This window comes from Chelon labrosus (genome assembly GCF_963514085.1).
Source record: "Chelon labrosus genome assembly, chromosome: 16".
NCBI classification, from domain to species: domain Eukaryota; kingdom Metazoa; phylum Chordata; class Actinopteri; order Mugiliformes; family Mugilidae; genus Chelon; species Chelon labrosus.
The window spans coordinates 13,782,723-13,809,224 of NC_140349.1; the positions used below are offsets into that span (position 1 = coordinate 13,782,723).

General features: G+C 41.3%; 4 protein-coding genes across 6 annotated transcripts; 2 read left to right on the plus strand and 2 right to left on the minus strand.

The window, feature by feature from the left end:
- Positions 1-237: 237 nt before the first annotated feature.
- On the minus strand, positions 238-2,779 carry lrrc69 (leucine rich repeat containing 69; the record flags this gene model as incomplete). Its single annotated transcript, XM_084563967.1, has 8 exons — positions 238-432; positions 589-768; positions 901-1,002; positions 1,091-1,162; positions 1,396-1,591; positions 2,166-2,238; positions 2,319-2,445; positions 2,585-2,779. The coding sequence occupies 8 exons, from the start codon at positions 2,777-2,779 to the stop codon at positions 325-327; spliced, it is 1,053 nt and encodes a 350-aa protein (XP_084420093.1). The 3' UTR covers positions 238-324.
- Positions 2,780-2,952: 173 nt separating this feature from the next.
- Positions 2,953-6,935, minus strand: otud6b (OTU deubiquitinase 6B). Its single transcript, XM_084563968.1, has 8 exons — positions 6,535-6,935; positions 5,783-5,931; positions 5,201-5,299; positions 4,778-4,978; positions 4,435-4,555; positions 4,256-4,317; positions 4,055-4,161; positions 2,953-3,910 (listed from the first exon to the last, which is right to left on the minus strand). Exons 1-8 carry the CDS (start codon positions 6,602-6,604, stop codon positions 3,826-3,828), a joined length of 894 nt encoding a protein of 297 aa, XP_084420094.1. The 5' UTR covers positions 6,605-6,935; the 3' UTR covers positions 2,953-3,825.
- A 965-nt stretch (positions 6,936-7,900) lies between these two features.
- rab5aa (RAB5A, member RAS oncogene family, a) lies at positions 7,901-15,344 on the plus strand. 3 transcript variants are annotated; one of them, XM_084563973.1, is made up of 6 exons: positions 7,901-8,084; positions 11,210-11,399; positions 11,700-11,851; positions 12,019-12,141; positions 12,296-12,389; positions 12,504-15,344. In XM_084563973.1, exons 2-6 carry the CDS (start codon positions 11,234-11,236, stop codon positions 12,617-12,619), a joined length of 651 nt encoding a protein of 216 aa, XP_084420099.1. In that variant the 5' UTR covers positions 7,901-8,084; positions 11,210-11,233; the 3' UTR covers positions 12,620-15,344. The 3 variants fall into 3 exon arrangements, with proteins under 3 accessions (XP_084420099.1, XP_084420098.1, XP_084420097.1); XM_084563972.1 differs by having other exon boundaries at positions 7,902-8,084; positions 11,181-11,399; XM_084563971.1 differs by having other exon boundaries at positions 7,903-8,084; positions 11,178-11,399.
- A 176-nt stretch (positions 15,345-15,520) lies between these two features.
- kat2b (K(lysine) acetyltransferase 2B) lies at positions 15,521-26,480 on the plus strand. Its single transcript, XM_084563959.1, has 18 exons — positions 15,521-15,896; positions 17,132-17,258; positions 17,361-17,506; positions 17,586-17,672; positions 17,758-17,939; positions 18,030-18,221; positions 18,387-18,490; positions 18,598-18,723; positions 19,357-19,490; positions 20,531-20,739; positions 20,830-20,956; positions 21,048-21,158; positions 21,979-22,122; positions 22,209-22,323; positions 22,441-22,471; positions 24,212-24,275; positions 24,360-24,444; positions 25,010-26,480. The coding sequence occupies exons 1-18, from the start codon at positions 15,696-15,698 to the stop codon at positions 25,201-25,203; spliced, it is 2,379 nt and encodes a 792-aa protein (XP_084420085.1). The 5' UTR covers positions 15,521-15,695; the 3' UTR covers positions 25,204-26,480.
- The last annotated feature ends 22 nt before the right edge of the window (positions 26,481-26,502 follow it).

The window sequence follows — 26,502 nt, forward strand, 5'->3', positions numbered from 1 at the left end:
CTATATATCGATGTATACATCTGTTGAGACCTGTGTTAAGCACTGAAACAGGATCCCACCGATTGTACAAATTACAGTGTTCATTTGCTGCCACCTAGTGGCTATCCTTTATAAAAACGTGTGAAGGACAAAAACCTCAAAAAATCACATTGACAATGAAAAATGAACAATGATGGAAGAAGTAATTTGTAAGTGCCAATACAGTGATGTAAAAAAATAATAATAAATGAACATATATACTGATCTGCAGACACAGTTTTAACTTAAGAAAGATGAAATAGTTGAGATTGAGATCATGGATGGTACCTTTTATTGAACTTGTATTTATCTTGTAGCAACACCATAGTAGGAGTGTCCCTCTGTATTAAAGCACTTGTATGAACAGAGAAGCGCCCGCACCGGAATAGTCAGCAAAGTCTTAAATTTCATGTCCTGTAACACATAAAGTTGATAAAGTCAATTTATCATTTATTGTGTTTAAGTGTAGCATTACATGTTAATGCAGTCATATAGATGGTCAGATGATGTTGTAGAATTACACTGTTTATATTCTTTTATGCAATGAGAATAGAAAAAAAGAAAATTCACCTTCTTCAGACGGATGAAGTGGACACACTCCAGCCAGGTGGTGAGGAAGGGACCCAGGCAGACTGCACAACAGCTACTGTCGGCCAACATGCTAGTCAGGCTCGGGTAGTAGGGAAGCATCATGTGAACTAGGGAGAACTTGTTCCTGTCCTCCTGCAAAACAAACCTGGCAACCAGTTCCTACAGGAACACAGGGAAGACACAAGGATTATGAGGTACATTACACGACAGAGGTGTAGGGAACGAAACCTTTATTTCGTTTTAACTGATAAATACGTACGGTTGTATCTGTTATGCTTCAGTGACACTTACCTTTAACGTGAGTACTTCAGCATTCTGCACCGCTGACATCGGCTCACACTGCACAAACCTGTTGCCTTCGCAGTACAGCTCCTTCAGAGGCAGCTGGTGAAACTAGACAGTGTCACCCAGAACAGATAGTGAAGTTGCATTTTATGACATCATTGTGGAGTTAAGTTGTAGGTAAAACTTTATACTGTACCTCAACAGGGAACATGGAGAGCTTGTTCCCAGCCACATCCAGCACTTGAAGTTTAGTCAATGCCGTAATTCTCTGAATGAAATGCCAGCCAGTTATTTTACAATAGAAAGGTAGAGGTGAAAGTACAACTTGGCAATTACAGCTGTTGCTCTTAAAAGCTACATATCTGAATCTGAATTATAGTTAATAGGTAGTTTCAAGGAAAAGAAAGTGGCTTAATACGATGTGGTCAAAGAAATTGGTACTTTTCCATTAAAGTCTATCAAAATGCACGTTCCAAGAAGTTGAAAATCATGTGTGGATACCTCTGGTAGGCTGGTCAGATCGTTTCTGGCTACATACAACTTTGTCAGTTCTTTACACTGGCACAGCTGCTGAGGAAGCCAAGACAGCTTGTTGGAAGTCAGGTTTATCTCAGACAGCCTTGTGAGATGACCCAGCTCAACAGGCAGTTCTTCCAGCTTATTGTCCATCATGCTGAGGTATTGAAGTTTACACAAGCTGAAGAGGAATAGGTTGAGTTTGTGACATTTGTGCATTTACTTGCCCATTTGGAAACAAAAACAACTGTAGCAGTCAACAACAGAGTTCAATTATGTACATAAAGCATAACTATGTAATTATGCTTTATGTATTGCCAAAACAGGTGAATGCATTGACTAATATAACAAAACCGTAGCTTCACACCTGTTATAATGTTCAGTTTATGTTGAAACAGCGTAAGGTGGTATTCAACTTTATGATCACATTGGAGGATGTATTTTGAGGTGCTGTTAAACTGGATTGAATTAGAGAAGTATTTAGTTTAAATATGAGGTTGATAGAAACATGTGTTGGTACAACACAATACAGTTCAATAATGCTACAAACCACAGCCTCCAAAATGAAAACACAGTTGAATCAACAGCTTGTTCTGTTATATTAAACACATGTTGAATATTATAACCTTCATGAAGCTAAGATTTAATGCATTTCACCTAATTAACAGGCAAGTGAGTATATACACAAAATAATAAATGAATTGTCGCCTTCAGAAGCTGAATTTGCGGGTATGGAGAACCATCTTCTGCTCCACCTTTTAATCTCTGGAGGAAGTCTTTGGATCTGGTTGTGGTTCAGATTGAGGACAATAAGGTTTGGTAAACCACCTGCAAAACATGGATGTGAAGCTACAGTAACAAAGACGACTCGAGCTCTGTGTTAATCATGCAAAACAGTAAGAACCCACCTATCACATCAGGTGGCACCACAGTAATTTGGTTGCTGAACAGGTACAGCTTCTTCAAGGACTCCAGATGGCCCAGAACAGCGGGGACCTCCTTCAGAGCATTATTCCCCAAATTCAGTTCAGCCAGCTTGGAGGCATTGCAGAAGGAGAAGTATTTAATCACAAATCTGCGTGTGGCGTTAAACATTTCGAGTGCTACCTTGGCAGCTTTCCAGCAAACGGGATAGATGAGCGCCGAGCAAACAAACGAAAGAGAAAAGACTCACTCGTTGTAGGGACAGCAGCTCGTCAGGGAGGCCGCTGATGGAGTTGTTGTTCAACAGGAGGACTGACAGGTTTGTCAGTCTGGAAACACACTTGGGGACGTCTTTTAATTTCTTCGAATTTAAAGTTAAAGAGGTCGCACCGCCATATAAAGCTCTAACTACTGAGTCCGTAACCAGTAACTGTGATTTAGCCATTTGCTAAACAAGGGCGCTCTCTGAGTTTCTATGGCGACAACACGCTTTTTGGAAAGTGACTAGGTGTGCTCAGTGGCGGCATCTAGTGGTCAGAACCGAGTATAGCTCGTTTTGGGGGCTTTGTTTTTGGATATGCACATACTTGTACCCATACTGGATGAAATAGTAATAGAATAAAATATTAAATTTAAGGCAAGATATTGCTTAGTGCGCAAACTAAATGAAAAACATGCACTGTAATAAAACAAGTGTGCCACTACAAGTTTCTTCTCTCTGCTCACAATCCTTGTAGGCGGCTACTGCACTAGATAGCTCCCTGTAAGCGTCCTATAACCATTTTACTATATGACATACTTGCCTTGGTTTAAACCTGAGGAAAACAACTTGTGGTAAAAAAATAAATAAATAAAATCACGGTGTTTCGATCCTCTTGATGAATGCTGAAAATTAAATGAATGTCTCATCGCGAATATTCAAGTTAAAGCCGTGACGCACCTTGTTAATATTGTAAGCATTTATGTAACATTGATATGATTTACAGTTCAGCTCAATTTATTCCAAGAACACCGCAAAAGCTCAACAACCACTCAGTGACACTGCTGACATTCGGCTGGTTGACATGCAGGATCAACAGATCTTAAAGCACGTAATTTCCTGCCCAAGTGAATTTGTTTAAAAAGTATGTATTACACCCAAGTGTCCTAAAATGGGCTACAGAGGAACTGTGGAGGTCACCAGGACAGCCCAAAGGTGTCTAATGTAAAATCATTAACACATCAGTTTCCTGTCTACCGTGTTTTTCATTAGCTCAATGATACTGTTTTCAGAATTGAGGAATTCTATTGGACTCCACTCTGCCCGCTCATTCGGAAAAGTAGCAATCTGCATTTAACCCATTCTGAAAACAGCAACATTCTCTGTTAAAATTAGCTTAACAGTGTCTCAGATATGGGGGTCACCCTTAAGGGTCCATTGTGTTAGAGGTTTAAATAATCTGCATTAAACACACAGGTTTGTGTTGTTGTTGTTGTTGTTGTTGTTGTGTCTCAGCTGTCCTCCACGTTGGCTGGGTCCTTTAGTCGCTCCACAGTATTGTAGTGCTCTCCTAGACCATAGGCATGACGCATATAGCTGCAAATAAAAAATATATTCAGTAATTCAAGAAATCAAGAAAAACTTTGCACACCAATAAACATACAAATGTGTGTGACTACAGCTGCTTTAGTGTGATAACCCCTTCTTTATTTACACAACTACAAATATAAATGTTCTTACACTAGAGTGATGGGTTCACCATCACATTCCTCCCCAATTTTTATGTTAGGGGAGTCAGCCTGGATCACTTCTATTGGCAAATGCAGAACTTTGGTCAAAGCTTGTAGCTGTGAGATTTGGGGGGGAAAAAAAGGGAATTATTGAAAGGTGGAATAAAATACTTCACGGTATAGATATGACAGTAATTTAAGAAGGACTCACTTCTAGTTGTCCACCCCAAGCTGCTGTGTGCTCTACATCATTGCAGTATTTCTCGAACTCATCTGCATTTAATACAAGCATTTAAATACAAAATGTAAGACAAATGTAGTGACGTAAGTTCATATACAGCGCAACGTATGTGGCAATATAGATACACATGGCAATATAGATAGCCTTACCTCTTGTGTACATGTTTCCAGTGCTTGGGTTGGTGAGGAAAGGCAGGAAGTCATCAGCATGACTTCTCATGTGATCAGCAGTGCGGGACCGGAGTTCCTTCATGCTCATGGTTAAGACAGGCTAAAATAGAACAGATCACAGTCAAGCATGTACTCTTTATGCAAAAAAAGCAGCAATAAAATATGTATAAAAATCATTGAAAGTCTGTCAAAACCACACAGCAGAAGAGCAACTCCAGAAGCTCCAAACACTGTGGATGCAAAGCATTGCAACATATTTTTGCTTATCATTTCTGATTAGGTAGTCAAACAACAGCTAAAACACTCTTACAACAATATGCACCTTTGATCGCTGTGCCAGTTGATCTTCAATGGCACGGTACATGCAGTGGCCATCAGAGGAGATCTCCTTGATCTGAAGCTTTTGCTGTGCGAGTTTCTGAGCCAGCTTCAAACTCTCTTGGTGCCTCATACCCTGCAGGTTCTGCACTTCGGCCTCTGCTATCCTGCTCTCTCTCTCCTTCTCCTGGGCAGCCTTCTTGTCCTGGAGAGGATCATTCAAAGCAAATGTACCTAATCAGTATTTTAGATTATGACTGAAAGTTGACTGAACTAATAATGTCTAAGTGAAATCCATAACTGATCGTGATATTGTATAAGAAAATGCGTCTTTTGGGTATAACTCCAGTAAATAGGGATGGTAGATTATTTGCATGAAGTTTGCTTCTCTCACTGCACACTGAGCAATAACACACAGCACTCTCACCCTTCTCTTCTGGGCCTTGGTTACTCGTGGATGTTTGACCTCGTCTTCTTCGCAGTCTTCCACCTTAACACTCTCCACTCCATTTATCACCTCTTCCACCTTGTGACATTGAGTAAAGACAGCAGTGATGATGTTGCTGAAGTTGCTATCACACAAAAACTACACTTCACGAACTTTAGGAATAAATAGTCAAACACAAACATGCTGTGTTCAGTGTCTAAATGCATTTGCAAGTTAGTCTAGTTAAAAATTTTGAATACTCCCAATACAACCAGATCTCTGTTCAAAAGGGGACCTCTGGCTGCCTTAATTTCGTTGTACCACAATGACAAATAAAGACATTCTATTCTATTCTATTCTATTCTATTGTTATGTATCTTCTAACATGTATTTTAAATTGCTCTAATGAACCTTGTGAAAGAGACTTTACTAGAGACTAAAGAGACAGAAATTGGACAGCTCTTTAATGATTCTACAAATCCCAGCTTAGAAAGTATTCAAACGCCCTTGCTTTTTGCACAACTATTGACAAATTAAAAGGACAACCGTGTATTAAAGATCGATCTGAATGTAGGCAATTACCTTTGTGTCGGTTGTGGATTTGACCTGCCTTAATTCCTCTTCGTGTTTCTGACTGAGGTCAGCCTCAAGCTTGGCGATCTCCTCTGTCATCTGTTTCCTTCGTTTCTTGTCATTTTTTGGGACTGCATTTTTCATGCTCTGGATTTTAGCTGAAAATTAATCAAAACAATGCTTACAAACAGCACAGAACCTAGCTCTCGGGTGGTGCTATTGGTGATTGGCTAGAAAGTTGTTTGAAACTAAATTAGGTGGGCAAAATAGCCAGGAAGACAAAGAATGAAAGTATAGTTGTTGGTTGCTGATTAGTAGCAATTCAAATAAACATCTTTCTTTGAAACACAATCCTTATGCGTCAGAAAAGTCCTGCTGCACCTGTCTAACATGCCCTACATTACAGTACACCACACAGTGTAGTCATAGTGCATGAATAAAAATTCAAAAGCAGATGATGGACTCACTCTGTCATCAGGGATCAGAGGATGGCTACAGTGATAATATAATAAGTTTTAATGCAGAGTGATCTGCGCAACGAGATTTCTGCCCTTTAAAATCCTGTGAGAATTCTGTTCAAATAACTAGTTATTAGGGAAACCGACTATACAAACTAGTCAAGCTGCAAAAGGACTGGCAACTACTTCAGAATAGTAGGGATTGGGTAATGTCAAGAAAATGTAACAGCACATTTAATACAAACCAATTGACAGTAAAGGTCAACACACAATAAATAAATGAAGCCAATTAAAGATAGTTACCCTGCAGGTCCTTCTTCTCCTTGCGGTGCTGCTTTGCCAGTAGCTCCTCTGGTGCCTCCATCTCCTCCATGACTGGATGCTGCTGTTATGTTTGTTCAAGGAGAATCTTCGAGCTAAATGAGTCCGACAACTGTGTGTGTTACGGCGTCACAATTATAAAATATGCCCCATAATTAGCCCAAGATAAATAAAAACAGAGTCCCCAATAAATAAAACGTGCTGTTATGGCCTTATCCGGAAGAGACGAAGGAGGAAGGCGGAGCTTTTTTCTTCTTCTTCGCCTGTCTCAACTCCAAGAGTGTCACTATACCGCCACCCCATGGCTGGTTGAAGTACTGCACTTCTAGCCTTTAACAGCGCTCGTCTGTTAAGTGCATTTTCACCCGTATTTGCATTCATATCTCCTCGACACATGAAACAAATTAACCACTGAGAGAACATAAATGGCTCTACACACAGAGAACCTGAATTTAATCTTTCAATTTCAACTTTTTTATTTAAGATAAAGTGAAATGCTTCACTTTCCTCTTGTGTTATAGTCACACAAACGTCACTATTGACGCTAGAGTGAAGAACACCCAAGGAGTCCAAATAAAAGGGCTATAAAAGGATGTAATGAGAAATAGAGCAAATATATTGCTGTTGTACAATAAATCTATGCTGTAGTCTTAATGTGGATCAGAAATAGACACACGTGTTAACAAGCCACAAGTCACAAATTAGGTGGAGAACCAATGTGAACATAAACTGCGTGTTCCTTTCTTTGTTTGCTTTTTTTTTTTAATAAGCACTAACAAAACAAATATTGATCTGAGTGAGAGTGTTCTCCCCGTCTTCCTCCTTTGCTTTTGATTTAGTTTCTTAATACTCAGCCCAACAACGAGGTATTTATACTGGTTTGGCAATGTCTAACTCTAGAGTGTGCCATGGATTTCAAACAAAAGTCAAAGTATTATGTAAATCTGCGGTAGAGGCCAATTACACAGTATATATATTCCAATCCAAGATAAGATAATCCTTTAATTTGTCCCACAGTGGATTTAACCTATCCATTTGCACACAGATAAAGTATGGCAGCATACAAGGTGCCCAGGGAGCAGTTTTAGGGGTTGTGTTCCTTGCTTAAGAGCACTTCAGCCATGTACATGTAGGGGATTCGAACCTATGACCCTACTTCTCTAACCATAATAATGATGATACAGTGCCCATGTGTTGTTGGTGCTTTATGTAGTAATATTATTTTTTAAACTATACTTTTGGATTTATTTATTTAGAACTAATTAAATACAGGTATGAGAGGTGTTATTAGTGGAGAGCTGAGGGGCTGATCCCAGACGTGCAGTGTGACGTGGCACGGGGAGCGGAAGAGCTTGTTTGTGTTTTGGTTCTAAGGGGAAGTTGCGAGAAGAAAGAAAGGAGGAGACGTGACGGGATTGTTGAAATTATTCTCTTGGTTCCCCAACACCACCACCTCACCTCAGTGTCCCGGGTTCCGTGTGCGCATACCACCGCGGCGGCACTTAAAGTTCACGGCGACGTCTGGCTCTCAGGTAGCGTACTCGAATCGACAAGTTGTGGTTTCCAGCTGGCTCGGGGAGAAACGCTAACGTTTGCTCGGTTGTCATCGGTGACTCCGTTAGCTAGCGCTGTCGCTAGCTGTCTCCAGCTAATGTCGGTGATGTTTAAAGGCTAAGGGAATGTGAAAACACAGGCCCTTGTCACGCCGCATTGAGTCCAGCTGTTCCTCTTGTGTGACGATGTGGTGCCATTAATAAGCAGCTAGCCATGTCTGGTATAACAAGTAGCAGGACAAGCTTGTAGTTACTCTTCTTAGCTGCTAGCTAAATGGGTGGAATCAGATCAGTGGGTGGAATGCTAATAGTGCTAGCAAGCTAATGTTGGTGTTAATTGAGGGTGTAGCTGCTCCCCTTTAAATAACATTATCAGCACAGCACTCGCAACTTGCACTTGAATTTGATAAATTCATATAGACACGATGAATTCTGGTTTATGGAGCTAACTGTCCTGTCGACGGGATATCCTTTTCTTACAGGAGGCTAATGCCACTGGCTAGTTAGAAAGCTAAGGTTTGCTAACAGCTTGTCAGCTAACTAGCTAGAGAACAAAAACAATTTGGAGAAATGGCGTCCTCCTCTAATATTAAACCAGAAGGAGCCTCTGCTGACATGAGCCGTGTGTGGACATGTGTTTATAGTCAACTGACGACACTTGGATCCAATGATTTTGCGAGCACTGCAGTCATGCACTGCGCAGTGTTTGTTGACAGTCCGTGTCATCATGAGTCTATGTAAACATAGTCACTGTTTTTGTTCCAGTTCCTTGAGCCTATGTTTTTCTTCTTCCTCGTTTTAAAGATTCCTACCTGTAATTTCTTAGTTGATATCAAATAACACAGAGAACCACGTCTGTGATGACCTGAATGATTGATTGTGTCCCTCATATTTCTCTTTCCCATCACTGGATGTAGTCTGTATTTTTTATTTTATTTTATTTTTAAATAGTTTGGTACATGAATGCCCTTTGTCATGGTTATAAATAATCCTTTGAGTATTAATACATAAGTGAAGGGTTTACACATGAGCCATGTACACACTGATTATATATCACTGAAATTTGCTATTGTTGTCTCATTTCTAACCAGTTATTTTCCTGAATATGTGATTGAGAGTTTTCTTCTAGACGCCTGATACATTTGTGCAGCCATAACTATAAATAACTGTATCCACTAGGCTGTTTAGTTGTTATGCTTATCATAATAAGAACATAAGAACATGTATGTTCTAACTCGATGTCTTACCGACTTGCATAAGAAGGTGTAGAGTAGGGTGCGATTACATAAATAATAGATAATACAATGCATTTCAACATCTTCACAAGCTGTGGCCTTAAGGGTCACCACAGAGGCCACGGCTGCCATAGATCGACACCTCTCTGCCAACAATATTAGCCAACTGTGACTGTGTGGTTAACAAAGGTAGCCGTTGTACTTTATTTCATTATACAGCATATGTGATTGTGATTAGGAGCGTGTGTGGCACAGCGTGTGTGGTCAGGGAGTGGATTCCACGCATAACGCTCAGGCCAAATTCTCCCTGAAAAGTCAGACGATTATCCCCTGACAACAGCCGTCTGTTTAATACAAATTAGAGAGCTGTTCAATCCTAAATAAGTTAGCAAGCGATGCATGAATGCATGGTATGCATCCATACAGCAGTTCTCGCAGTTGTAACGGGCTTGAGTAATGTAGGAGGGTCTTTCACCCACTCTCATTCACCCTTGTCATGAATCACTGTTGTGATTCATGACAAAGCTTCCTTTGCTTTCAGTTATTGTGTGAGGTTGTGGTGCGTGACCATTCCCTTTATTGTAATGTCATCCATAAAGAGACTTGAAACTGTGGCACATTTCTCCCAGTAAAGGTTATCAGCTAAGGGAAACTGTCAACAATGGCACACGCATACATGTGTATGTTGGAAGAGGAAAATAACTTAACAAATAATTTTTACAATATTATTTTTACTTTAAATTCTCCTTGTTTCAAACATTTTTAGCATATAATTATAAAACATAATTTAGTTAATGCATCAGTCGTATTTAAACTTTAAGGTTGAATTGCATACTTTGATACACACCTTGTGCAGTAGCAAAAATAGCTAAAATAGTGTTTTTAAAAAAAACTCTTCTGTGTTTATTTGAAATGACCTCTCAGAAACTTCTATAATGCGCAACAGCAAGAACTGATACTACTGGGCTGATGCTTGACATTGATGTGTGAAAGTATGGGTGGAAAATGCAACACTTTTTGTGCAGTCTCTGCTGAGTGCCCTAGGCAACAAGTCAAGATATATTTCTTAAATATATTTTAAGGACCCGACATACTTACTCACGCACATTAGTTCAATTTTCCTGCTTTTAAATGTAGTTCTATGTTTTGTATGATTTTTCTTTTTTTCAAAGAATCTTTTGCATGATTTAATTGTAAAGAGATGATGACTGCTCATCTTCCTTACTCATCATATTGTAAGTACACAAAAAAACAGATGCTTGTTTAGTCTTGTTAAACAAGGGCCATTGTTTGCATCCTGTTCTCCATGTATTATTCACAGTTGTAACAATACTACATCTCTATTCAAACACGTTCATAACAAAAGTCACTGCTTAGTCCTGTGTTTTGTGAAGTAACGTACTCGGCAGTGAGGATGACGGCCCTTGCAACTTTTTTCCAGCGTCATTAATAACGAAAGAAAACTACCAGTCACCACCCGCACAAAATGGTTACCGTCTTATTTTCCCCACTTTATTTTTTTTATTAATGTTCTATGTGTCACGTAAGAGTGTCATGTCGGAAACCAAAACTTTTGTTCTATTTTCAACCCTGTAGAGTCCCTTATCATATCCAAACATAGACAAAACACCTCCAAAACAAGGTGGTTTCTGTTGACACTGTTGCCATTAGTATTTTCGGTACAATACTTCAGTCATTTTGACATTGGAAATTGTATTGCTAACTATTTTGAAGCAGATTTGTTACGTTTATTCTTAGCGGTTAAGCTCTTTAGAGTTTGATATACATTTTCTTACTCGGTGATGGTCAGAAACTCGATGTTTCTTTCTTCTTGCAGCAGAAGTCCTGATAGTGACGTTTGGCACACAGGGTACCAGGGGATCCGTCTAGGTCATGGCCAATCGAGGAGGAGCTACGAGACCCAATGGACCCAATGCAGGGAACAAGATCTGTCAGTTTAAGCTGGTGCTGCTGGGGGAATCTGCTGTTGGGAAGTCCAGCTTAGTCCTCCGCTTTGTCAAAGGCCAGTTCCACGAATTCCAGGAAAGCACAATAGGAGGTGAGAGATACTCATTGCATCAGATCAGGCTATTTCCTACAAACTCACAGTTTTTCTAAACCAAATGTTTTTTTTTTTTTTGTTGTTGTTGTTATTGCAAGTGTACATTTGGGTCTGAATTAACCAGATTTTGCAAATATCTGCTAAGTATTTGATATGCAAGAAATAAAAAAAATCAGCGCTTAGTTTTAATATATTTATGACCTGCTTGGTTCATATGGCATTATACAGAGTATGCTTTGGTGTGGCTATTGATCACGCAATGCTGATTCCCCTCCCCACCTCATTCTGTCCCTTCAGCGGCCTTTCTCACCCAGACAGTGTGTCTAGATGACACAACAGTGAAGTTTGAAATCTGGGACACTGCAGGCCAGGAGCGTTACCACAGTTTGGCACCAATGTATTACAGAGGAGCACAAGCCGCCATTGTGGTCTACGACATCACAAACGAGGCACGTCCATTTGTCACTGACTAAGTCGTTAATGCTATTTTCTAAACAATGCTCGGATTTTAAGCTGCGCCGATGATACTGGCATGTGTTCAGGGCTGCGAGATGCAGCCAGAGCACTGATGCGACAAGTTAAGTAATGAGAATATTGACACGTCTCTGTCTTGCAGGAGTCCTTCGCACGGGCAAAGAACTGGGTGAAAGAGCTACAAAGACAAGCAAGTCCTAATATAGTCATCGCTTTGTCAGGCAACAAAGCTGACCTAGCTAACAAGAGGGCTGTTGACTTCCAGGTCAGACCAAACAAACTGCATCTTGGCACTCAATCCTGTTTTTTTTCATTTCTTGAGGACTCTCATCTGTTTTGTAATTCTTTTGTAATTCTCTCTCTGTTTTATGTGATAACATTCAGAAGTCGTATTAAAAACAGTTCATGTTGCTCAACAGGACGCGCAGTCGTATGCAGATGACAACAGTTTACTTTTCATGGAGACGTCAGCCAAGACATCGATGAATGTGAATGAGATATTTATGGCTATTGGTGAGTAACTCTTAACACCTCATGTGAAGATTTACCGTTTGCATTTGTGAAGCGTGTAACTTGTGCTCTCCGAAACGTTACAGTTTCTTTCATGCTTTGTGTTTTTCACTTCAGCAAAGAGGTTGCCAAAAAGTGAGCCGCAGGCTGCAGGACCCAACAGCGGGCGGAACCGGGGCGTGGACCTGACAGAAGCTGCCCAGCCAGCCAAGGCTCCATGCTGCAGTAACTAACATGAAGAAGACCCTTCCCTCAACCAACCTGTATAGCAGTAACTAATGAGGCCAATGCCCCCAATGCCACTGCAGTTACTAATGCAATGTGTCATCCACTCTCTGAAACAAGAAAAGATACCCTGTGTGTCCCCCCCCCCCCTCTTTTTTTTTTTTTTTTTTTTCTTTCTCCTCCCCCCAGTAGTGAAATCGATCCCATCACTGATCTTTCCTCATGGCTCTGCCTCTTTTTCTCCTTTATGGTTCTGCTGCTACCTGGTAAAGCCTCCTAACCACTCTGTCTTACTTTCTGCCATCCAACTCATTACATCTATCAGTTACTGCTGATAGATCAGTGATAGCAGATATTAAAAACATCAGTGCACCCCGCCTTCCACCATCTTCCTTCCAACTTGTAGATACGAGCTCCATTTAGAGGAAGTGATCACTTCCCTTTTTGAGGATAGCTTAAGGCTTTACTACTGCGTTTCTAACACCAGTCTTCTGTTTTTCTTCATTTTTTTTTTTTTTGAATACTTTGTTAATTATTGTTTACTATGATTTTTGTCGATATTATGGATGCACATACTTGTATATTTACATGGCCTAAGATAGAAAAACAAAAACTGTGTTTTATCTTTTGTCTGCAGTAGCACACAAAAAAAGTCTATTAGAGAAGAGGAGTGTATTCTTGTGAATCTGAGAAAGAGGAAAGGCGGTGGAGGGCAGAGAGAGAGAGAGAGAGAGAGAGGAACCCCGAGCTCTATGTCTGTCTTGTCACTGGGACCCCTTTATGTCAAGGTTGAAAGGAATTGTCTCTCTCTGATTCCCTGCCTGCCCACTGTTACCCATGTCACCCTTATAAAACCCAAAGTAGCACTAGTGTACATTCTCTTATACCACCTGTAGGCTCCTCTCTGGAGCCATGCCTGCTTGTAGCTGTCCCTAGTGGCATTGTGCAATGTTTCACAGTATTTACTCTGTGAGTTGAGTGTCTGCAAGTACCAATGGAGCACATCAAGCCCCTGCTCCACCAAGCTTTCTCTTTTGCAAGGCGCAGAGGCCTCTGAGGTCCTAGGTGTCACCACCTTCCCGCCTCCTGATGCAGTGTCCTTTCATAAATCTTGTTTAGACCATCTATTTGTGGTCAGCTTGGGATATCTTGGGTTTCTGTTTTGGATGGATTTAGTTTATGCACGATTACTTTTTCCATTGTGTCAATGTTGCTGGACCTCTGCTGGGGTTGCACCGGGTTAAGAAAAAGGAAAAAAAAGCAAAGTTGATGGAATGAGTGGGGAGTTGCAATACATAAGATTGCTTCATAATTCTACCTGAATCCTAATCATATGTCATCTCCTCTTGATAAGGAAGTGCTTTAGACACAGTGGTGTGTCGGTATGTACAAAGTGGGCCTGTGTGGGCTGGCTGGCTGGCGACAGATTTCTTACTTAGACTTAATGACATGCACATTTATATGTGTGTATGTTTTAACACACATTTGCACAATAACACATACACGCCACTGACTTCCTCCCCCGACCACTGTCAGACCTAGACATAACTTTACATCAGTCTGTTACACCTCATCCACACCTAAGTCAAGCACACACTTGTGTTTTGTTCCCATCCACTCGCCCACTTTACATTGTTACACATATACATCGATATACTTCTGGTCAATAACTCTTTTCTTACTCATGCCTTGCACTAATGATGCTCATGAATATATCTTGTCATAATTTCAGCCAGTGTGATATAAATATATATATATAAATATATAAATAATATACTGTAAATAGGGTGTTGCAGTGTAGTCTACCTTTTTTTTTTTTTTTCGATTTACCAGTGACAGGACTAATGCTTGCTAGGGAGTTGTCTAGATAATCATTAAAAAAAACTGTACAGGAAAAAAAAACAGCTACAATCTGGGTTTGGAGTTTTGTTGCTGTTCCTTTTTTTTTTTCACACAAAAGGTTAAATTATAATCAGTGGTGGTCTTTATAAATGTATTTAGTGTTATTAACAAAAAAATATGAAATTGCATTTATTTAGTCGTCTGTCTTGTACATTTTTCTCAAAAGAAAAAGAAATACCCGAACATTTTGGTTTATGTTTTTTTTTTTTTTTTTAACAATATCTCTTTATTGCATTTCTCCGATTGGTTTTTGTTTAGTTTTATTTTGCCGGTATCAGGCCATGATGCCTTTTTCCAGTACTCCTCCCTGTAAGCGGACCAACTTCCAGAGGCACCGGTTGTAAAAACTCCAGAGGAGTCAGACACCATTCGAAAAACAGTCTGGGTATCCACCTGTCTGCCACTCCATAACATCTCAGTAACGTTGTGACGATATCGTAGGAACAGTATAACAACAATCAGCTGGCGCGATGGTGATTCGTTAATAAATGAATTTTTTTTTTTGTTTTTTTTTTGCCGTGAACACTTAATTGCAGCCGAAAACATTTAAATGCAAGCATTTTACAGTACTGTTATGTAATGACCAAATAAATACTGAAATAAATTTGATCATTTATTATTGTACTCAGGCTGCGTGTATGTGTGTGTGTGTGTATGGGCATGTTCTCTCGGACTTTTTAGAGGAAGTCATTCTTTATCCACTATTTTTTTTAATGTTTTGTCCTCTATTTTACTGCTTCCCATAACTTAATAGTGAAAAAAAGCTTTTACTCTTTAACTTAAGCCAATGTTATGTATGTTCCTGAGAGCAATTTATTTTCTTAAGTGTTTCCATATGTTTCATGTTAAATTTAGTTTGTCTCTAAAATCGTATTGGTGTTCATTTCAGACACTAATCCCTCAGATGGCTGATCCACCAGCAGCCACTTTGCACAACATTTTTCTTCCATTACATTTGACCTTGAAATTTTGCTACAAATGGTTGCATTTTGTGACCTCTCCTCTGAATTGAAGTGGAGCTGGCCTATCCCATGCGGGTCCCCTAGCGGAGGAAAATGGGCTTACAGAGAGAAATTGAAAATAAGGATGAGCGCCATGTCTGATCCTCCGCTTGTGGAATAGAGCGGACGGCAGAGCGAATATTTCCCGGGCCGGCGGTCCCTTCGGGTTTCGGTGCGGGTCATGGCGGATAGCGCTGGGATTCAGCAAGGTTCGCCGGCCATCGGAGCCGCGGGCCTGGTTCCGGCCGCTCCTGGAGCCGGGGGGACGGAGGGCTCCGGCGCCGCTGGAGGATCCGCACGTATCGCCGTGAAGAAGGCGCAACTCCGCTCCTCACCTCGGCCGAAGAAACTGGAAAAACTCGGAGTGTATTCATCCTGCAAAGTATGCTGTGGTTGCAAATGGAGTTTTGAAACGCGGCGGTTTTGAGGGCTTATTCTTAATAAAGCGCATTTCCTGGGCTTGGTTGCAATAGTTTTCAAAATGCAAGCGCAGCAAAGGAAGCCATTGCCGCACTTCATTTTTTTTTTTTTTTTTTTTTTCGTTTTGCATGCACGGACCAATTACTGAAGAGGCGACATTAAAAACACAGATAATCTGAGTATTATTATTACGCCAGTGCTGAAAAACAGCGGCCTTCCTTCCAGCTGCAAGCTGTCCGGTGGTTTTACAGTGTTACTATGTTTCTGTCAAGGTGGGGGGTTGGTGAACGTAAACATTGGCTTGGCGCTGGTTTTTGGGAGTAGCTGCTGCTTGTGTGCACAAGGGCTCGGTGCCAGTGCGTGGTCTTGCGGGGATCTCGTGCTTTTTCCACGGGAAATTTCACAGTGTCCTCGCACCGTGTGCCAGAGCACGATGGTAAACAGAGAGGAGTTTATTGGGCTTACGCAGCGTATGATCCGCAGAGAGGGACGGGGTCTTTGTTTTGACAGGGTGACAGCTGCTGGGAGGGGGGGCGGAGTTTGTTGTTGTTTCAGGGCGCATGCTCAGAGCTGCACCTCCAGCTGATGGCGACAGGGCTGCTCTGCCCACCTCCTGTTAGTGGACAGGTTTTCCACGAAAGTGTGAAGTTTTAAAATGTATGTATGTCCACTTAAGATGGAAGAAAGTACAATAGTACCAGAAGAATGCAATATACTGTTTTAGATATGTGCTTAAAAAAGCTGCTAAACTATGAAACTCCATCTGAATCATCACGACCAACTTTACAAATTCAGAGTGAGCACAGATGAGGTGGATTTACACTCACTTGCCAGTTCATTATGTACACTAGTAAATATGAACGCATACAATAACAGTCCTGCATTAAATCCTATCTTTATGAATGTTATGGTATTAAGCGTTGGTTTCAAATAACTGAGAGAGCTGTTGATTCAGCTGTGTTTTCATTTTGAAAGCTTTGGTTTGTAGTAGGCCTACTGTTGACTACTATTGAAAAAAAAATCAAAGTCCACCTCTCCGACACAGTTTCAACATAAACTGAACATTAGAGCAGCCACGAAGCAGGACTGTTATCTTAAGAGTGCATTCATTTCCACTAGAGTACCTAATGAACCGGCAAGTGAATGTACTCTTGTGTTTGCGCGTGCCTGCACTAATTAAAGCTGTACTCTTTATAGGCTGAGGGAGCCTGTAAGTGTAATGGGTGGAAAAGTCAGAACCCCCCTCCCACCCCTCCTCAGACTGACCAGCAGTCCAACACAGTCAACCTGCAGGAGCCCTGTCGGAGCTGCTCTCACACTCTGGGTACGTACGTCAGCAGGCCCGTGAACGAAGCTACAGAGGCAAGTGACGGCAACAAGTGAGGAGTTATTTACGTGTGTGTGCGGCCTTGTTTGTTTCTCCTAGGTGATCATGTGACCCATCTAGAAAATGTTTCGGAAGAAGAAATGAACCGACTTCTGGGCATTGTCCTGGATGTGGAGTACCTATACACATGCGTTCACAAAGAGGAAGACGCTGACACTAAACAAGTCTACTTTTCCCTATTCAAGGTAATTTTTCGGCTTTTATGATCAATTTATACGAACGGGAGATTTTCAGACCTGCAAATGAACAAATGTTCTGTTTCAGCTGTTGAGGAAATCCATCCTACAAATGGGTAAACCCATGTTAGAAGCACAGGAGAGTCCTCCATTTGAGAAACCCAGCATCGAACAGGTAAATGACTTATTGTAGTTGATCAGAAGCCGCCTCATGCTACAAATATTTATTAATTCTCTCTTTCCATGTGTACCTCAAATAGGGAGTGAACAATTTTGTCCAGTACAAATTCAGCCACCTACCATCTAAGGAACGACAAACCATCATGGAGCTGGCTAAGATGTTCCTCAACCAGATTAACTACTGGCAGCTGGAGACGCCCTCCCAGAGGCGCCAAAGGGTGCCCAATGATGACGCAGCTGGATACAAAGCAAACTACACCAGGTAGCAGCACCGAGCAGATATCCTGTCAACCTGCTTTTGATCCGCGCATGCCAACGACTGACCTTTAGATATATTTGCTTCTTGCTACAGATGGCTCTGCTACTGCAACGTGCCTCAGTTCTGTGACAGCCTACCCCGCTACGAGACCACGCAGATCTTCGGTCGGACGCTGTTACGTTCTGTGTTTACTGTGATGAGGAAGCAACTGCTGGAGCAGGCCAGGCAGGAGAAGGACAAGCTTCCTCCTGAGAAACGCACACTCATTCTTACACACTTTCCCAAGTAAGTTCTAAAACACTGCCACCAAATTCTCCATGCAGACACATTCACTGTATGCTCTACATGCATGTACATGCTATATAGGGGAAATTACACAATAGCCACGTGCATATTTGTCTGCAGTTTCTAATGTAGTAAAAAGGTTGTTGTGCGTTTCTTTTTGCTCAGGTTCTTGTCTATGCTGGAGGAGGAGGTGTACAGTCACAGCTCTCCAATCTGGAGCCAGGACTTCTTGGCAGGAGCTGCAGGAGGGCAGATTCCTATTCACACTGGTAATGCACACACACACACCCTGACAGACACACCTTTTAACCGGTTCGTAGGCAATCTAAGAAATGTCACATATGATTGAATTAAGACATTAACTGTTTCTGTGTAGTCATCAGTGCTCCTCCAGTGGCCAGGCCTCTGTACTACAGCACCAGTCCGGTGTCGGTGGATCCATCCACATGCGGCAGTGTCAGTCCTGCCAGAAAAACCACTTCTGCGCTGGAGTCAAACCCAGGTATTATAGACAAACCCGCAGTTACTCATGCTATTAAAACAATGCCGAGTTGTGATGTAACATCTGACAGCTAACAGTGAGGATTAAACTAATGTTATCCATGTGTCTGAGTCTCCATTTGATCAAGTCAAACCGGCTTAATTGGACACATGTTCACACACAAACAGGTTCTCTACATATATCCTATCCAAGTTAGCACTCTCGCTTTTGAGAGAGCAGTAGGCAGCCGTGCAAGGCACCTGGGGGAATTTAAGTGCTTGGTCCAGGCTCACTTATGGACATGGAAGAGATTTGAACCAATGACCTACGCTTTCTAAAGCTACTTCTCTAACCAGCTACCCATTATAACTCGTGTTTATATGTTCCTATGGCATATGACATCTTAAAAATGTTCTCGTTTTTAAGTGGAATCTCCAAAATTTGCCTCTAACACACAGCAAAGTACACCCCAGAGCTGCTATTAAAACACTGAAAGTATGCAAATGTGGCAAATGAAGATGAGCCCACAGTAACCTGGCCTTATGCTTCATTTTTGGTTTTGATTTAGAAAGGCTACACAACTGCTGAGAAGGTTTGCAGTGAAAGAGAGAGGTGATAATGTGTCCTTTCCCCTTTGTCCACATTTTCTGATAGTCGGAGAAAAGCGTAAAATCTCGGAGCCCCTCGCCCACGAAGAGAACAAGAGACCCAGGGTGGTGGGTGACATCCCCATGGACCTCATCAATGAAGTCATGGCAACCATCACTGACCCTGCCGCCATTCCAGAGGTAAACTGTCGTTCTGTATCCACATTCCCGTTACTGTGATATGAAAGTGCTCTAAGTTCGCCTGGTTTTGGATACGTTAAAATCCGTGAAACACAAAAATGAAGCTTCATCTGGATAATGCAGGGGAGACGGCAGTGTATTGTCAGATGAAGAATTTGATAAGATAACTGCCATTTTTATAGCTTCTGCAGCTGTGTCTGTACACGATAAAAGTAAAGGTGATAAGACCGAGCCAGTCTGTGTCAACAAGGTTTCTGAAACGCAGCTGTTATCTTGTCAAAAAAATCCAAAGCAATCCATAAAACAAGTTGATGAGACCAATGAAAACGAACCTTTACTCTGCTGTTTTGGGTTACTTATCTTTGGAAGTGGTACCACATGTGATTATTCCTGTGTTTTGGAAATATGATTTGAGTCAACAGAGAACTGGAAGAGCTGCTCTGCACAATTACGTAATGTTAATCTAAATCAAGGACTGGCTCAAGAAAGAAACATTTACGGAAACATTATACCTCTAAAAACACAAGGAGAAACCGTTCTTTGCTATCACATTGCAGCTCCATCATGCCGTACTACCTCGTTTTGGCTTTTCTTTGTATTCACATACGTTCTCTAGATCTTCTTGTCATGCACTCATGCCAATTGCAGGCGTAGATGTAACAGGTGTTGTAGGTGTACTTACTGGTGCTTCTTTTCCCACAATAATTCCACAGAAATAACCTGCACTTCACACACTATTTGTTTCACACTATGGTTTCAGACATAGGAAGAAAAAAAGCCTCACGTACTGTTTTAGTGTACATGTTTGTATAAAATGTCAAATACATGAACATCCGTAAATGGGATCCTGATAGTACTGTCTTCTGTCGAGTCTTTTCAGTGAAAGCTTTAACAGTACATTGGCACAAAGCATCACATAAAGCTGTTTTATGACAGGGAGGAGGACTGTATGAAGACCTTTGTAAAGTTACTATATCTGATGGGCAGCGATGATCGGAACAAGACGGTCATCATTATTTTATTCGTCTCTTCCTGCACAGACAAGTCTGCTGTCAGCTCACTCCGCGCGTGATGAAGCTGCCCGCCTAGAGGAGCGCAGAGGCGTGATTGAATTCCATGTCATTGGGAACTCCCTAAACCAGAAGCCCAACAAGAGGATCCTGATGTGGCTCGTGGGCCTTCAGAATGTGTTCTCCCACCAGCTTCCACGCATGCCCAAGGAGTACATCACACGGCTGGTGTTTGATCCGTGAGTGCGAGCTGAACTTTATCATCCGGAAATGTAGCGTTAGCACGTTATGACCTACACTGATCCTTTTTTTTTTTCTTTTTCTGGCAGGAAACATAAGACGCTGTCACTAATCAAGGATGGCCGCGTGATCGGAGGTATCTGCTTCCGGATGTTTCCATCACAAGGCTTTACAGAGATTGTCTTTTGTGCCGTCACCTCCAACGAGCAGGTCAAGGTGAGAGCACTCCCTGCTTTTCTTCCCAACTCGGCTCTGTGTTTAATTTTATCTGAAGGGCCAGTTTTAAACTTGGCCTGTGTGGTTACAGGGTTATGGAACCCACTTGATGAACCACCTTAAGGAATACCACATCAAGCACGAAATCCTCAATTTCCTCACTTATGCTGATGAGTACGCCATTGGTTACTTCAAGAAACAGGTAACTTGTTTCACTACTAAGTAAAATGCATTCATGCTAGTATCATCCAGATCCTTCTCCTACATCTCCCCTGACTCTTTAATCTGTAAACTACATATAAATTACATTATCCGCAAAAATCAGTCATTAGAACTTAGCTGACACTAGATGATTGCAGTTGGACTCAATGTTTTTGGACTTTACTTTGATGAATGTCAAAACATACTTCAAAAAATTTAAAAACAAGTGGAATTACTCCTGTTTGGCACGATTTGTTCCACTATTACTTAGTTTAACGGTTGTGTTGAGAAGTAAATAATATCTTGTGACAATACAATGTTCTGCTGGGAAACTTTTGGATCCGTCATTCGTGTGGATGTTACTTAGACATGTACCACCCACCTAGGCCAGACCAGACACCCCCACCCCATAACAATTACACTCCTTGATGGCAGCAGCCATCCCCAGCAGGATGCAGCCTGACACAGGCACACATACAAAAACGTTTTAGGAACAACTCAAAAAACACGAAGAACAGCACAAGGTGTTGACCTGGCCTCCAAATTCAGTAGATCCCAAACTGATCTAATATCTGTCAGATGCACTGGAACAAGCCTGATCCACAGAGGCCCCTCCCTTTAACCCATAGGACCCAAAGTAACAATATTTTGTTGCTTCAGAAGGCCCATGTCCATTCTCTGATGAGTCACAACTGTTTTGGAGGCACAAGGGAGACTTACGCAATATTGGGAAGGTGGTCATAATGTTATGTTTGATTGGTGTATGGGCCTATATGCATTGTATAGCTGTGGGAAAACAGAGCTCTCCTTCTCCCTCTCAGGGTTTTTCAAAAGACATCAAGGTTCCTAAGGCCAAGTATGTGGGCTACATCAAAGACTACGAGGGAGCCACACTCATGGGCTGTGAACTCAACCCCAGCATTCCCTACACAGAGTTCTCTGTAATTATCAAAAAGCAGAAAGAGGTATGAGCTTGAATTAAATCTTTTAACACTCTCCCGGTCCCTGCACCCGCGGCATTTTAATCCTTTCTCATCTGCCGCCCCCACAGATCATCAAGAAGCTGATCGAGAGGAAGCAGGCTCAGATCAGAAAAGTCTATCCAGGGCTGTCCTGTTTTAAGGACGGAGTCCGGCAGATTCCCATTGAGAGCATTCCTGGCATACGTAAGTGAACTGCACAGCTTACATTGTGGTTGTTTAGCTGGTGTCATATTTCTGTTGATCTTATGTGCCTGATTTTGGTTGTATGCGAGTGTAATTTCAGTTTCTTTAAATCGGCAGGTGAAACTGGCTGGAAGCCTGTGGGCAAAGGGTAAGTGTGACTTTTGTATTGCTTCATCTAGTGACAGAAACATAAGTTAGATGTCTGTTAGCAGTGATACAACCTTGTAGACCAGATCTCAAGCGGGCCGGACCACTAATATGTCTACATTTGATTAGCTATCGTTTTACAAAACATTTTATGAACAACCTGGAATTTCTTTATAGTGCAATTTTATTGCTGTCTGACGTTTAGTTCTGGATGTTGTGTTCTGTCCGCTACTCTTACTGAAACAGTGGATAAATTAGGAATAGCAGTTACTTTAGTAGCACTCTGTTCTCTTATTTTACAGGAGGGTGGGTAAGCTGCCTCAAAAGTATTCTGAGTAATCACTATTTAGCCTCCCATACATTATCAAAACCTCTGTAGCCCCATAGGTCCCTACTCGTTACCAGGAAATACATCATCACAGAGGTACTTCTAGAAGCACACATAATATTTGTTTTTGACCAGGTGGTGCCCACCTTTGAATTTAATATCAGAACAAAAAAATGTATTTTGAATAGATTCTTAGTTAGTCTATGGTACCAAACCATTGGCGCGCATGTTGGAGCCCATTTGAATGCAGTTCACAGTGTAAACAGTACTCACAGTTCCTGGGATGCAGAGTGCCGTTAGATACAGTTTGGCAAACCCCTCCTTCAGCAGTGTCCCGTCACTGTGGTGAAGAAACACGTCCTCAGGCTCCGTCCAAGTTCATAAGCATCCAGTAGGTTCTCAGCAGCTTGGTGCAATAAGTGTTCCCCAAGATCAAGTCTCTCGTACTGCTAGCATGAGGAGCTAACTAGCAGCAGTCCGAAGTGTGGTCACGGTTTAACATCAATTAAGTAGAATTCCCGATGGAAAAGGCTCCCACTGAGCGTCCAGTCTCTCCAGCAAACAAATACACTAAGTCATGCAGGCAGGCACGTAACTAAATCACACTGACTTAATACACGATAAGCTTACTGAACTTAGCTTTAGTGGTAACTTTCTTTCTCGCTTCGTCTCTTTCCTCTCGGTCCCACCCACCTGGAAACCTGGTAGGTTAACTTGAATATCACAAATTGGCTAATCAAACAGATTGACACCTGTCCATGCCATTTACAACACAGGACTATGGTGCATTCAGGAACCACGTTGAGCATAGGACATTCCATATACTTGATGAACCTTCGCAAATACCAGTAATCTTCTATGTAATTTCCGCATTTTGCACTTTGCAAATTCATGCCGCGGGCCAGATTACATCCTCTGGCGGGCCAGTTTTGGACCGCGGGCCGTATGTTTGACACCCCTGTTGTAAGCAGAAGACTGAAAGTGTCAGATTTTGGTTTTTATCAGAATGTGAGTCTGACAACACTTAACTGGGATTTCAAGTGATAGAGAAAAAGAAACTACCACTGGTCAGAGCCATTGTGTCGTAAAGAAATTCAACTTTACTTCACTGTTACTCTTCTGTCCATCACATAAAGCCCGCCCAAACAATTTAACTAGCCTGTCAGATCTTTCCTGGAGCATAATCGGTTCCCAGCGGAGGGGTTGCACACCAACTTTCTGCCACAACAAAAATGTGTGGTCGGGAAGTTCATCTGGCTTCCAGGCTAACTATTTGAATCAACAAGAGGGGCAAAATCACACATTAATGTCCTGAATATAATATACATAGTGCACACTGGTGTGTTAACAGGACTTTTGTCAACAGTGTATGTCTAAAACTCTTAATAATTCCATTAATTTTTGCTATTTTAGGAAGGAACTGAAAGACCCAGATCAACTTTACAGCACTTTGAAAACCATCCTCCAACATGTGAAGGTGAGGGACAGATACATATACACCTACAATCTACATTTAATATCCACACGTGTGTTCCTTACAAGACTGCTCTATGTATCGCAGAGTCACCAGAATGCCTGGCCTTTCATGGAGCCTGTGAAGAAAACAGAGGCGCCCGGGTACTACCAAGTCATTCGGTTCCCCATGGGTATGTATGTTCACAACCACAGATATCAGAAGGGGAGGAGACGAGTTCAAGTGGAGTCACGGTCTATGAATTAGCAACAATAAGGGACAGAATGACTCAAACCGTGTCTATGAATTCCCTAAAAGGAAATTCTTTATTTCAGTCTATTCAAAATGAACATAAGCACACATATAAATGTACCATATTGTCCTTAGCTGCCCCCAAACATTGCTTAAAGTCCCCATAAACTAAAAATTTTAGAGTTTGTTATTTCCTGGAAAACAATTTTAAAAAATGGTGACTCATACTGCACTTAGGGGTGTCAACTAACGCGTCTGTCCTTCAGCTGTATTGCTGACTCTTAACTTGTATGGGCGGTGCCTGCTTAGGTCATTGGAACTGACCAATCAGAGTCGACCGTGCTTTTTGGGGGCGGGGGCAACTTCCCTAACCATTTCTTAAAGACTTACAATGCCATTTAAGTGTCATCATAAGGAAAATGTTGCTTTTGTGTCCAGCGTGTCAATATTTAAACATTTTTAAAGTACAATGCATGTTTCATATTCACATTTTTTCACCCTCACAGACCTCAAGACAATGAGCGAGCGTCTGAAGAGCAGGTACTACACAACGCGCAAGCTGTTCATGGCCGACATGCAGCGCATCTTCACCAACTGCCGCGAATACAACCCTCCAGAGAGCGAGTACTACAAGTGTGCCAACTTACTGGAGAAGTTCTTCTACACCAAGATCAAAGAAGCCGGCCTCATCGAGAAGTAGATGAGAGGGAGAAGTTTCTCCTTACCTTAACAACTACGAGAGAGTCCTCAGCCTGTGATTTGTTAAGTTAGAGGTAACGCAAAGGACAAGTAAAGAATAGGACTACTGATTCTGGTGCGGGTAGGTTTCAGAGACACATCTTAATGTAAAAGGTGGAAACAGGTCTCAGAACAGCACTCTTACACTGTTTAATGCACGCGGGCCCAGATCCTGAATCAGTAGACTGATATTTATCCTGAAAGGATAGGCCAAGTGGTAAGGACTCATTGAAGAACTGTGAGACAGTTTCTGATTTCAAACAAATGAGGCATTGTGGCTTTGTATTTCATCACGTCTCCCAGAGGCTTATGGAAAGAAAGGACAGTGGAAAGTAATACAGTGATACATATTAAACAGGGCAGAAAGGATCTGTCAGTATATTTGTGTCAGACGCTGGAAGGCATCACAGGATCACAGCTGACTGGAGATGTACCACCCATCTGACTTTGTCTGTCTCCTTTGTTTTCATACTGCCTTTTTAGCGTCTGCTTCCTCCTCTCAGTTGACTCAGGTAGAAATGTCACGAGAAGCAACCACGTCTGCAGTGGATCAAGTCATTACAGAAGTGTTATCTGTGAGGAAAGTGGCTGAGAGTTTAAGTTTTCCTGTCTGTATATCTCTTGTGAGCATGTACAGTGTAAATGAGGTCAAAGGTTTGTTTGTGATGAGTTCATCCTGCCAAAAGAGGAACATACTTTAAATTTGTACAGATTTTAATTACTTTGAAGCACTTATATCCATTGTATATTTTAAATGTGTATATAACATATATTTTCTTTTTCAGAACTAAAAAAAAAATCATTTTTCCCCCGCCAAGCCACATAGGGCAGTTTGACTATTGAAATGCACTTTTATTTTTCCAAGTATTAGTTAAATGAACGCATCCTGTTTCACATATAAATTACACTGATTACTAAGGACTAATTTAATTATCTAGAGTTTATTCTTATTTATGTGCTGTAATTTAGAAGAATTATGCTTAAGACAAGGTCTTAATTTATTATTTCTTATTTTTGTCCCGCAGATGGAGATTGATAACTTTATACTTTGGAGATAAATGAAAAGACTGTGCAATACGACGTAGTTTTGCTGTTTTGTAAAAAAGGTGTTTGTACTTTTCAAACTTTAGAAAAAAAAAATACCTTTTGTAATATGTCTGGAAGATTTATCTCATGCTCTTTGTACAATTTGTTTTAATGACATAGTATTAGCCTATTTTATAGACTGAATAAAACAGAAATGAGGCTAATTCTGTTTGTC